The following is a 13,943-nucleotide window of genomic DNA, read 5'->3' as shown; positions in this document are numbered from 1 at the left end:
TACGGAACTGAAAGATTCTGTTGATAGATACAAGTAATTCTCACAATAAGGTCCTTTGTGTACAACGAAGACATTAAGCTAACAAGGCAGGTTCATTCTTGGAAACTCAATACGTAGAGCGAAGAAAGCCGCCATTGATAAATTAAAACAAATATTTGTTACACATGACACTATAATGACCCATTACCTTGATTAATATGGGATATTACTTTATAGGTATGGCTTGCTTGCTTTAACATATTTAGCTGTCTGTTTTTTTTTACTATGACGTGTACTCCTAATAGTACAAGATCCGCTATCAGTTATTTGATGAAATTAATATTTTATTTCTCACAAACACTTTAGACTGATGATTAAAGAAAATTTCTACCTGTTGTATGCAATTGATTAGCGATAGGTTGCCAATAAAAAAAGCCGCAATTACCTTTCGTATAATTAATTTGCTGATAGCATTTTTACGTCATTTTAAAGGAAATGATGTAGATAGAGAGTTTATATGGTTGCCAGCTCCATCTGTCGCATCTTTAGGGGTGACAGATGTGAACTAGTATATTTTTGTTAATAAACGTACAACTGTTTTTTTTTAAATTCTAATTTTTATTCTTTTTAAAGTTATACTTATTTGAACGCGACACCTAAATTCGACATCGTTAAGTTAGGTCTATATGAATGGAAATCGATAACTATGTTCAAGTTGTATATTCTAGTATTTTTATATTAAGAACACGTGTTTCGTCACAGTATTGCCTATTAAACAGTGTCAATAAATAAATATTATTTTGGTGTTTAAAATCAATTTCATATACGACGGTGATACGGTATTTTCTAATAATTAATTTATTTAAATTAAATAATTTTTTATTAATTTTAATATTTATTATTAAAAAAAATTCCATACGCCAACGAATTATAACTTCTAATACAAGTACACACACTATTTTTTACGATAATCCACGATTGCCTGTAAATACTAAATAGGGACTAACCATTTTACAGTCACTACTAACTAGTTATATAAAAATAGTTATAAGTAATAGTTATATAAATATGATAAATATGATTTTTAATTGTAATGTAACTAATTAATACTTATAGTAAGAAGAAGATTAGATTGAAAATCGTGAAAACCTTTTGTGTCTAATTATTTATTCACAATTTTACATGATTTTATTTTACATAAAATATTTCTTCGTTAAGTTCGGGTTAACTACATACTAACATTTTTTGTTCCATAAGTTCTTGCGTGCGGAAAGTAGGTACATACTGAACAATACCAAAATACATAAAGCTAAGTTTACATAAGTAAATTTTTTCCACAATATTATTAAATATTATATTTATAACAAATAATATAATAATATAATATACATACAAATACACCTAATAACTAAGCTTAAAATTTAATAATTAAAAAATATTATTAAAAGGAGTCCCTTTTAATAATATTTTCCGAAGATACTCGCAGCGTTCCCCCTTTGAATAGCTAGACTATAGTACGGACGCGGAGCACGAAGAATTTCGTACATTGACCTTTGGGCCTACTGCCAGTGGTTAAAAACATTTTTTTTATAAGTACGAATATTAAAAACGGTACCTTTGATTTTTATTTAGACTAAACGGCTTGATGGATTTGTAAAAAGGAAAAGTTATGATTGCGACTAAGATTTGGTAAAAAAAACATTTAATTTTAGTCAGAGGCATCTATTTCTGATGAACTTTCTTGAAATTGATTATTTCAGATGTTTCGCCAGATACGTTACTACTTATATACTATACTATAACATATATACTACTTATAACAAAACAAACCAAAGTACATGTGCACCACCACATGTCTTTATGGTTATGACTAAAAGGTTTACAATCTCTGAATACGGCGGTCACTGCATCTGTGTGAGCGCAACGGCAATATGTTTATGCGCGAGCTTCAAAGACATAAGATGAGGGGTCATTCTACGAAATTCTTCGTGCTCCGCGTCCGTACTATAATTATTCTTTGTGCGAGGTAGCTGCCAGCTCCTCGTTCTCCTCTGATGTCGACTAACCTTTTTGATAATTCCTAAAAAGCCTTAATGCGTTAGGACCCCACGGACCAAGGGTCTAAATCTAAATCTAAGTAGATTTAGATTTACGAAGCAAAATTAATGCGCAATATTTTGAAATTCGGCTGAAATGGGCGAAACTTGCCGCAGTCTGACAATCTACGGAGTCTTACGGAAGGAATAAAAAAAATATTGAATTTGCGTTCCCTAATTGCCATTACTTCAAATTAATCAAGAGGCTGATTGCAGATGGATAAAAATAAAAAATTAGAAGTATGCTCCATGAGATATAGTGTGTCCCGAACATCGTAGTCGGATTATCAATAGTTAGGTACTTATTAAAGTTAAGTTAAGTTAAAAATTTTAGGTTCTTTCGAAAATAGTATTAGCGGAAATTAAATATTTATATAATAGTACATTTTTGTTAATGCACTGCAATTATTAAATTTGTCTGAAATTGGCTTATGATAAAATTAAGGAATTATCAATAATATTGCGTAATATCAAGTGATTCGAACGTAAAACGATAATCTTTATCAACACCTATTTTTTGTGGGTTTCCAGTATTTTCTACCGATAAGGTAGTATATTAAATTTATATCAAGGACTAGATGAACTCGTGAATTTCAGATCTCCTCCACATATTTGTGTCAAAACGTAGTACAACACTTTTAAAACATACATAATATGACGACCAACTGAGATTTTATTAGAAAATTCCGTTCTCGAGTTTTAGCGAGACTAACGAACAACAATTCATTTTTAAATATAGATAGATAGGACGAACAGGCCTCGACAAATTAACAATAGTAGAGAGAATAATGGTCGAAGTCTATGGCCTACTCGTTGGTCTGAACAAAGACAATTATGGGTCTCAACATCCTTAATTCACTGAGAAAACCTGAGGATAGAGTGAGAGTGCCTAAGGCTTTCCAAGACCAACACGCACCTTCAGTAATGAAGTTTACGAAGAAGAATGAAGGATAAGTTCAATTGTTAACGAGCGATCATTGATTTTAAATCCAATTTACAACTAGAAACAATCGTATCTCGGATATAGAAAAATTACGCAATGTTTAAAACAGCTTAGTAGTTGTTAAAGGCTCGACATGACAACTTTGTGTCTATTTTAGTTAATTGTGTATAATTTAAAATTTTCCCAAGGACCGCTAAGGAAGCAAAGGGCATAACGATGGGTGACTAAAAATATAGCCAATGTATATTTACTCAACAAATGCTGTCGCGAGTGGAACCCGGAAGCCTTTGTCATGCCGGCTGATAGATAACAAACATTTTCCCATGGTTGACAAGTATATAATACCTGTTAACACTATACATATTAGCAACATAAGGGCATATATTATTTAAACAAGAAAGACTGGTGTGCGTAGGAATACAAAGAATAATACGCATGGAGTTGTAGGTTTTTAAAAATTTATTTTTTGTAAAGCATTCTATTAAATTATATCTCTTTGTTGTAATCTTGTCGTTTCTTTTTTTGTTGCGATTGTTATTTTCAAGTCTTAAGTTTATAAGAAATTTGTATTGTGGTAGTATTTTTTGTGTTTTCTGTACTTTAAGTTTATTTATAAAGTTGCGGCAACAATAAAAAAATATATCTTGCATTGTTTCAGTGCCTTATAACATGTGCAGTACTAATATTGGCCGCGGGTGCGGGGCACCCCATTGGCTTCTCCGCTATTGCCTTACCTCAGCTACAAAATAAGACATCTACACTCCCGACAGATGAAGATATGGGATCGTGGATTGGTAAGTTTTGTTCAAATGCCATACTTGATCTATTTCAAAAAAATTTCCTAAAACAAAACATATAGGAAAATGAGAGAAGTTTAAATCAGTTCCAAAATTTGGCTTCTGATTTTCCAAGGAGGAAAACGTGAGGCATCGCTGCTGTATGTGGTATAAATCTAGTATGGTAAAAACCAATCTCGCGAGTTCCTCAATGCTACCAGGACAACATAGGAAATACAATTTTCAGTGTATTTAATAACTGAAGAAACTTTATCAAAATTGAAGTGCGTATTGAAACATGACAATAAATAAAGTGCATATTTATTATATGTTTCTAGTTTTGTGAATCTAATTATTACTATGAATACAATTTATTAAAGTAAATATAAATTATTTTTAATTGAGATAAGGGAGAATTAATTTTAATATCTGAGATTATATATTATGACCTATTGTATTATTTACATACTATATCAAAAATTAATGTAATATAATCGTTAGTTTTGACGGGACATAACAAAAAATACGGAAACGCAAGAAAACGATGACGATGATTTAGTTTTTTAATAACATTTAAAATATTAGAATTCTCTAACAGATGTGTATCCACGGTTGATGATCATATTTATTCAATTAGGTTTGTTGACGTTATACTTTTTTGGACGCGATGGAGAAAAATGATGAGAGTGAATTTTTACGATGCGCACCCTCACCAACACCTAAATTCGACATCGTAAAGTTAGGTCTAGATGGCATGGAAAAATTAATTAAGTCATAACATAAAAACAGCTGTTTTGAAGGATAAATACATTACTAAATACTATAAAAATAACATACCAGTCAGGTAATTAAAAACGTATGTGATAAAACACGAATTTCAATCAAGTCTTTATGAAATAAAATAAATGCAGGAAGTCATTAGATGTCCTATGCGGATGTAACTTTACAAAATATACTTTTTAAAGTTGAAGGAATAAATACAATAAAATCAGTAGGAAATCATAAGTCTAACATCATAAAAATGTCTAGTGGAATATAAGTCACTGAAATAACTATATAAAGTATCTGTGGTTTGGAATGATAAATAATTTTTAATCCATACGTGCTGCAATTATTTTAAATCTTTGAGTAAAATTACCGGGTCAATATTGAAGGATGCTTGTTAATTAAATGTGATTAATCGAATTATGACAACTATTTCGTTATACGGTTTAGGAATGTTCACAATAACTAATGCTACACAACTGTACAGGATACTTTAGATATTATAAATTACAAAGTTAACTGGCAAAACTATTAAGAGGATTAGTTTTCCTCATAACATTTACCACATATTAAACCTTGTATTTAATTACAGTGAATGCGTTAGGTAAATAAAACAAACATTATTATTTAAACATGAGATCATCATAGAGTATTCAAAGATTGTATGCCAAACTTTTCATTTCGCTCCAAAGCTCCTGTTCCTTTGATATCATGGTCGCTTGCCAGGGCTGTTTCAGCCGACCACGTAAAACAAAACTTACTTATATGTTTGTACTTATATTATAAATATCATTTGGATATACCTGGGTGGCACTGAAAATGTTAAGAAAATGAAAAACGGCTTAATTTGGAAAGTTGCCAATACTTTTATTGTTTTTCGAAGTAATTTCTGTTCCTCTATACACACAGCTTTAATCACCTGTGACGATGTCAAATACAGCATTTGAGTCACCGCCGTTGAACTTATCTAACATTTGACGACACCAGTCCATGCGAAGGTGTTTCTGGTCATCGGTTAAAGTAATTCTTCGAACTTCAAGTTCATTTTTGAAAACATGTAAACGCTGGTAAAGAAAAAAGTAACAGAATTGAAAGCGGAAAATAATGTTATATTTTAGCTGCGCTCGCGTAAAAGCCTACCCAAACCATCACGGCGATCAAGAAAGATACATTAATACTGTTACGAGCTAGGGGATCGGATAGAAAATGCCTGGCCAAAATGGATAGATCTCTTCAAGGGATTATTTCTTAATAAAATCAATGAGGAATTTATGTATTCACTTATTACACACTAAACAAAATACTATCACAAATCACTTTAATAACGCACACTTCACACAGTACTTTATCACTTGTGTTAAATTTATTCGCACTTTTTCTCTTCGGTATTTATCTCTTGATATCGCATACGAATCTGAATTAATTGGTCGCGTTTCGGCTCGCTAATATCTATCTGGGAATAAGCTTCAACAATATTCGAGAATTCTCTAGGCAGGATCGCTACTGAATAGCGATTGCACAATTCTAGAAAGCCCGTACTCTTTGTCTCTTTCGCACATTGCTCGGTCCTTGTAATACGGCGTTCTAGAGTGTTCAGTCTAGCTTCGAGACGGTTCCGATCTTGTGTAAAATCTAGACACATTGCAGTCGACCCGTCTTACCATAACAATACGCACACAAATTAACACATGGAAATGGAAAAAGTAAAGTTAATTTGGCCTCAAACATTATGCTAACGACGGCTATAAGGCTAACTTCGCGACAGATTTTCAGTGATACCAATATATTTGGATAAATACATACGATGACTTAATATACTAAATATGTAGATAAATAACAACACATAATATCGCACATTTGTTATTTTAATATCTGCAGGACCGGTTTTAGAACTAAGGGCCTCGGAGAAACAAAGGAATGGAGGCCTGGCCCCCAATTATTTTCCTTAAATTGTAATTCCAAATTCAATCAATAATTAATTGTGAAACCATTCTGAGTCTTTAAGTATTTAACGAACATATAATAATAGCCTTTATAATATATATTTAAATTCATTTCAATTATAATCCTCTTGTGTTTTATAACATAAGTTGTTTACTAGTGTTTACTATTTATATTATAAAAAAAACGAATTGTCTATTGTGGGGGCCTAGAAGCTGTAACCCCGGTAACAGTCCCCAAAATCCGTCCCTGCTTATATTGTGTCATTCAAATATGAACACGACTTATACATTACTCAATACTGTAAGCTCTTAGCAACAACGGACACGACCTATCCATGCAAATTACGACTTAGGGCTTAAAAAGTCAAGGCGATCACGTTCAAACATCGAAGCAAGTCGATTGCAAAACTGAGCTAATGTTAATATGCGGAAGTACGAGAATGCAATCAATTATAGTTTATATGCAGTTAATTAATTTTATTTTAATTCCGTTGCGTGATTACAAAACAATGATGACTTTGATAGATTTTATTTTAGACCAGTGTTGACGTAGTGGTTTCAGCGTTCGATTTTCATCCATGAGGTCGTTCTCTCCACTCACCGACTTGCTATCGATGTACGCATTTAATAGTACGGACAGAAAACTGGCAACTCTTAGACCAAACATATCGACGGCGTATGTTAGGCTCATAGGCTGCTTACCTTGCCAATTGCAAAAAAACATATGATTACGAAACAGACACATAAATATGAGTAGCGGTTGTTGTATGGAGATGTTTAAATAAAAATTTTGTTTGCAGCTGGGTAATGAAAAGATGGTTTAAAACATGAGCTAACACAAAATAAGGGATAGAGTTTCGACGCTAACAAAAAGAAACTCGACTTCTCTAAGGATTCATAAATCTATGAACTATGACTTGAATAAGTGATACCTTGATGATCTTATGTTCAAAAAAGAAAAAGAATAACTGAATAATATGAATGAATGACATTTGACATGATCTGAAACGAGAATTTTAAAATACAATTTATTGCATGCATTTGGTTTACGCTTCTAATTATTAATTAAAATATTCATATGTAACTTATCTAATGTTGGGTTACATAACTCGCTGCTGCTTTAAAAATTAGAAACTTTTTGAAAGTAACTAAAGTAGATTGATTACTTTAAAAAACTCAAGTCTAATTTGATTGTATTTTAGGAATACATTAACAAATGCAATACTTAGGGTCTGTTTCACAATGTCTGGATAAATTACAAATAAGCTATTTATTACTTATTGGTAGGATAAACAGTATCTTTGCGTTTCACGACTGTCAAATAGCGCTATTCGTCATGAAACGCGAAGTATCTTATTTGGAACTTTTATCTTTCGAATAATTTATGTGTTTCATAGCTATTTGGTACTTTATCCGTACATTGAAACAGACCCTTAAAGAAGTACACTTACACACACTTATAAAGTACTTTTACATAGTTCTTTTAAATAAACAACGATAGTGTTTTAGTCAACCGAGTTCTGGCGTATATTTTAACCAAAATGGAAACAAAATACCCGGAAATAAACGTTATAGTAATCCTAACTAGTGAAAACATACAAAGCTTGTCACACCCAAACCCCCACATTAAGTGGGTTATTAAGTCCAAACTACAAACTGACGGATTACGAAATTACTTATTAATTTGTCACAAAATTACTATTAATAAAATTATTCGTTTGACGTATCGTGAGTACGGGTTTTTACAGGGCCAATTATTTGCCAATTATATAAAACAGATAATAATTATCCTTATTATGCATAATACTTCAATCACGTCGATTTATAGTGATAATGCGATTGGAAAGGTTGGTTAATAGGTTGTTCAATTGACTCTGCTCGTACGGTGAAAGAAAACTAGAAGAAATCGGCATGTCTTCAGAAAGGCCGAAGAAGGCTGTCACTTGCTATATATGTGACAACTGTAGTACAGAACGAAACAGACGCCGATTTCGATGGCCAAGGATTACAGTCACAGGAAAACTTTCATTGTAATTTTGCTCGAAATACGTTAAGTAATAGAGAGGGCTTCAATAATTGCTCGGTCCTATGTTCCTACAACTAATAGATAACGTGATTCAGAGACATTTGCAAAGGAATTTTTCAATTAAATAAAGGTCACACGTACGATCACTCATATTTATTTGATTAATGTTAGCCTAAATTTTGCATGTATCACGTTATATACGCATATTATTGTTACATTGATAGGTATCATAGTAAATAAATCAGTGGCGCTACAACCTCATTAGGTCTTGGCCTCAGATTTCTGAATCTGTTCCATGATCATTTTTAAATGTAATAGGCAATTTTAATTATCGGTATCCGTAGTAGGACAATTATACAGACAACTTGCTGAGGTAATCTTCGATCTTGATAATATATTTAATAATATTATCAAGATCAACTTACATTTAAGCTTGTATTGACCACCTCCATACATAAATAAAATGGCGTCCTCTAACAAATGTAAGATTTCAATGGACTAACAGCCATATACACAATTTTTATGGTATGCGAGATACATTGACGTTTTCAAGTTATTGTCAATTACGCATGGTTTTAGAATATCGTAGAAATATCTATAAATATTATTTGTAACGCCTAGTGTTTATTTCAATACGCCAGTTTCATTAAATTAAAAATCTTGATTGTTTGTAATGAATGTGTAACTTTTTCTTTGTAAGAACTAGCATACATCCTGTGATTTGAAATAAATAAATATAACCTTTTTAAAATAAATTTACATAGAGTATTTTTCTTTGCAGCCAGTATTCATTCTGCAGCAACACCGCTAGGCTCAATGTTGTCGGGGCCAATAATGGAGGCCATAGGTAGACGACGGACGCTGCAAACAACCACTTTACCACTAGTTATTGGATGGATTCTCATAGGGACAGCATCTCATCACGCACTATTGCTGTTGGGACGGGCCGTCTGCGGATTTGCTGTTGGTGTTATGGCAGCACCTTCGCAAGTAAGTAATTATAAAGCCATAAAAATAGAAACTGTATTCTATGAAAGTCAAGGTAACTGCTTCACTCCATAATATTATAAATTAGTTTTTGAAGATAATAAACTAAACTCAACAGTTATTTAAATATTCAAGAAATCTAATATAATGATAAATTCATTGATTGTATGGTTTTTGTATGATTTATTCATACTTTTATTGACCGGTTTCTGCTCTGTGCTTCCAGTTAATATACGCTTTTTTTTAAAAACCCATGAACTACCGGAGGATTCTGATTTTCTATTTCCATTAGTTTTACTGAAATAAAATTTCGCAGGTATACCTAGGAGAGATATCAGAGCCAAGACTGAGAGGCTTGCTAATAGGTACTCCATTTGTGGCGTATTCCCTAGGAGTGCTATATGTTTATACCCTCGGGGGTGTCCTTTCATGGAGACTAGTGGCCTATCTGTCAATACTACTACCTTCTTTAGCCTTCGTGGCATTATGCTTCTCACCAGAAAGTCCAACTTGGTTGGCGCGACGTGGGCGCTTCCATGAGGCAATGGCAGCCATGTCAAGGCTAAGAGGAGACCCAGATACGGTAAGTGCAACAATGTATGAAACTATACGAATGTTCCAGTCAACAAAATGTTTATCCAAAATAAAGATACATCTTGGAAGACCTGTCGATTACCAGTCGTATGAATAACAAATTAATTTTAAATGTGTATCATCTACTTCGATAACAGGCGTTTTAGCCGAAAATGGGTTTATATAACGAGATAAATTTATATAATAATACTAGCTCACCCGGTGAACGTTTTGCCATGTATGTTATTTTTAGGAAACATACTCTTAATTCTACTACAATTACAATAATATGTAATTGCCATCTTGCAACCTTATTGCAGATCTATGGATAGATTACAAAAAATAAAAATCGGGATGTAAAAACAGGGGTTGATCGTATAAGAGTGAAAATTGAGAGAGATATGAATTTTTTTTTATTGTCATCACAAATTAAAAACTGCCAAAAAATTGTATCATAGAGGAGTGAAAAATTCAGGGTCATATGATTTTTTTTATTCTAAGTCATGACAAAACAAAAAAAAATCTTGCAAAAAAAATTTAATTTATAATTAACAACTAAAAAATAGGGGTTGATCGTAGAGGGCTGAAAATTTCGGGTCGTTTGTATTTTTTTATAGTGTATCTTAATAAAATGAAAACAAAAAATTTATCTAAAAAATAAATAAAAAAATTTAGGGGTGGATTACCCTTAACATTTAGGGGGATGAAAAATAGATGTTGTCCGATTCTCAGACCTACCCAATACGCACACAAAATTTCATGAGACTCGGTCGAGCCGTTTCCGAGGAGTTCGGTTACTAACCCCGTGACACAAGAATTTTATATATAAGATGAATATTCATTTATAATGAAGAGGCCAACAACTGTCTGTCTGATCTTATTTAAGTTTTTTTCAACGGACTGTGACAATGCTGTGATAAGAGTAAGTTAAAATGTTGCATTTTTTATGTATAACGTGCTTAGAGCCGATCAAAACATACGACCTAAAGACGTTTACATTCCATTAACTTGTTTCTTATTTAAATAATTAAGAGCCGACATAAAAATGGACTTACATTTGGGCGTTACTAACTTGATAATTAATTTTAAAACCTCTATCGTTAATTCTAGAGTTTTAATACTAAGAATTTGCATTAAAAATGTGTTGAATTACATAACTATTCAACAACTTCCTGTTTCCTAATGTAATGAAATATGATATTCGAACAAGATACATTTTAATTGGTTTGTTTTTATGAGTCCACACACAAGCAATCGTCTCTAATAAGCTCAACAAGAAGGTACCAATTGAAGTGTATCTCTATTGTTACAACTCTGTAATTAAAACATATTGTGTATACACGAGTAGTTTTGCGAAGTCATGAACGTGACACTCTCATTATTTTCCACAAATGAATATCAATTATCATAGGCGAGCTCAATTACAGAACAGAGAAATCATGTACAAAAACAATGGACATAATATGAGAATATTCTAACAATAGTACTATGCTTATTTAGTAATGGTCTTGGAATGTTTATTATATATGAAATTCTCATGTCACGGTGATTGTATTTAACCTCCGAAATGACTCAACCGATTTTCGCGAAATTTTGTGTACATATATCGGTGGGGTCTACGAACCGGACAGTAATATAGATGCTTTTTTGTAATTTTTCGAGAATTTTTATTTAATTATGATACAGCATACAAAAATACATACAACACTTAATTATCACCCCTGTACGTTGGTCGTGGGGTATAGGGATGAAAATTAAGTTTCCCCTATTTTTTATTATACTAGATAGTTTTTCGAAACATTTTTTTAATTCAATGAGTTTCATTGAATTAAAAAAATGTTTCGTAGAAAAAATATACATGGTAAAACAGCGTTTGCCGGTTCAGCTAGTAATTTTACTCTATAAAATAATATAATAAAATTATTACGAAGAACAGACATTTTCCAGTAAAAGAAATATCTATGATTAAGGCGCATTACGCCTAAGAATTCCAAACAGATTCTTATATTATATTTTTATCACCACCAATTACGCTAAGGCAGAGTTTCCCAAACTTTTTTGTGTCTTTGACCCCGTGCCATGATTTTCCGTGTTGAGTAGACCCCCCTTACTTACCTGATATTAATTTCCTGTAAATTTCTAACTGTAGTGAAGTTTAGTGTTAAAAACTTAAAGTAAAAACACATGTTAATTTATACATTTATTAATTGAATTTAAATTAAAACTACTCAAAATAAAATTTTGTATCTGTAATGTAAAATATTCGTAACATCAAATGAACATAAAATAAACTATAAATAAAATAACATAAGCAATAAGTACATATTTTTAGTGAGAAGGATGCTTTAATAATAAATTATATCAACATTTGGCGTCAATTTTGTAAAGGTTAATCTTAAATCTCCTCGGCTAATGATGTCCAGGTAACAGCGCTGAACCCCCTTTCCACTAGGTATGACGATGGAAAGGAAATTAAAAATTTCCTCGCCATATTCCATAATACGGGATAAGCAACTGGTATGTTGTTTAGCAGCATTGCTGATATCCGTTTTTAAACTGAAGCTTAATTTCTTCGTTTGTACTTAGTTCAGTCAATTCCTCCTATATTATGATATTCGTTCCTTTTAACTTGTATTGAGATCACCATATGGATTAATTATCCACGGTGGTATTACCATAGTCAAAATATACTCAAACCTAGATTAAAAATCTGAATAGAGTTCATTTAAACGTCGAACGTGAGTTGAAACGTCGTCTTCCTGGCAGCTTGTCTGTGACATGTTGGGGAAATAAGATAGTATGATGTAAGTAAATAGGTACTATCAGTGCATGTGTTGAGATCCACTATCGTGGACCCCCATTTTCATTTCATGGACCCCCAAATTTTTTTTTCGCTTTGCATAGACCCCTTGCAGGTTTTCATAGGGGTCGATATAGACCACTTTGAGAATCACTGCGCTAAGGCGTTACTTAAAAAGTATAATTTATTTTATTATTCTAGGCACAAAGAGAACTTCATGAATTAATATCGGCCCGGGAAAAGGAAAAGGCACGAGGCGAGGAGACAATACGTTTCTTCGATACTGTACTACGTCTTCCAGTGTTAAAGCCGCTATTGCTTATCAATGTATTCAACTTGATGCAAATCCTCTCTGGCAGTTACGTGGTGATATTCTACGCGGTGGACATCGTTAAGAACTCTGGAGGATCGCTGAATCCATCTGTATGTATACTTGTTATTTATCATATTTAAATTATACAGAAGAAAATCATTTTAACGAAACATTAGTATATTTTAATAAGGTCGAATTATATATTAATAATATAATTCGACCATGAATTTTTTGAAGCTATTGTGCATGTCGAATGCAAACATAACGACAAATGAAATAAATAAAAAATAAATATTATTTTGTTTACTAAGAATATTTTTTATTTAATAACATATCAAGGAATTCATTTTATAAAATAAAATAGTATTCAGAATCATTTTAGGTAATCTTGTGATGAGAGTTGCTCAATACAAGATCAATACTAGCCCAGTCATATTAGGGCTTTCACCTCGGAATGAAAGATAATAAGCTGCAAATTGGTATGAACCTTTGTTTTGTCATTCTAAATGTTGTCTCAAAAGTCACAATCGTTATCGTGTCCGCGTCTCAAGATATTCAAGGTCAAAGGTCACAAAAATCGGTTTTTCGCGAATATCTGGCTTCCTATCGGTTAAATGAGATTTGCATTTATTATAAAAGTTGTAGGCTATAAAATTCTCTACAACTTTTGTTTAAACTTTTTTTTCATACGACCAACCGTTTTGAAGGTAGAGCGCGAAGTGCACATCGTACAGTCATATAC

The 13,943-nt window shown here is 32.2% G+C and overlaps 1 protein-coding gene across 2 annotated transcripts in view; it reads left to right on the top strand.

The window, feature by feature from the left end:
- LOC110995983 (facilitated trehalose transporter Tret1) overlaps positions 1–13,943 on the top strand; it is a 30,078-nt gene that overhangs the window by 13,440 nt on the left and 2,695 nt on the right. For both annotated transcript variants that reach the window (XM_022263457.2, XM_022263456.2), the window contains exons 3-6: positions 3,677–3,812; positions 9,310–9,518; positions 9,832–10,098; positions 13,090–13,311. In XM_022263457.2, the coding sequence (XP_022119149.2) occupies positions 3,677–3,812; positions 9,310–9,518; positions 9,832–10,098; positions 13,090–13,311 (834 nt within the window). The remainder of the gene's footprint in view (positions 1–3,676; positions 3,813–9,309; positions 9,519–9,831; positions 10,099–13,089; positions 13,312–13,943) is intronic.

Source organism: Pieris rapae, chromosome 14 (assembly GCF_905147795.1).
Source record: "Pieris rapae chromosome 14, ilPieRapa1.1, whole genome shotgun sequence".
NCBI classification, from domain to species: Eukaryota; Metazoa; Arthropoda; class Insecta; order Lepidoptera; family Pieridae; genus Pieris; species Pieris rapae.
The sequence above is the reverse complement of the archived record's forward strand: the minus strand, read 5'-3'. Positions and strand labels throughout refer to the sequence as shown.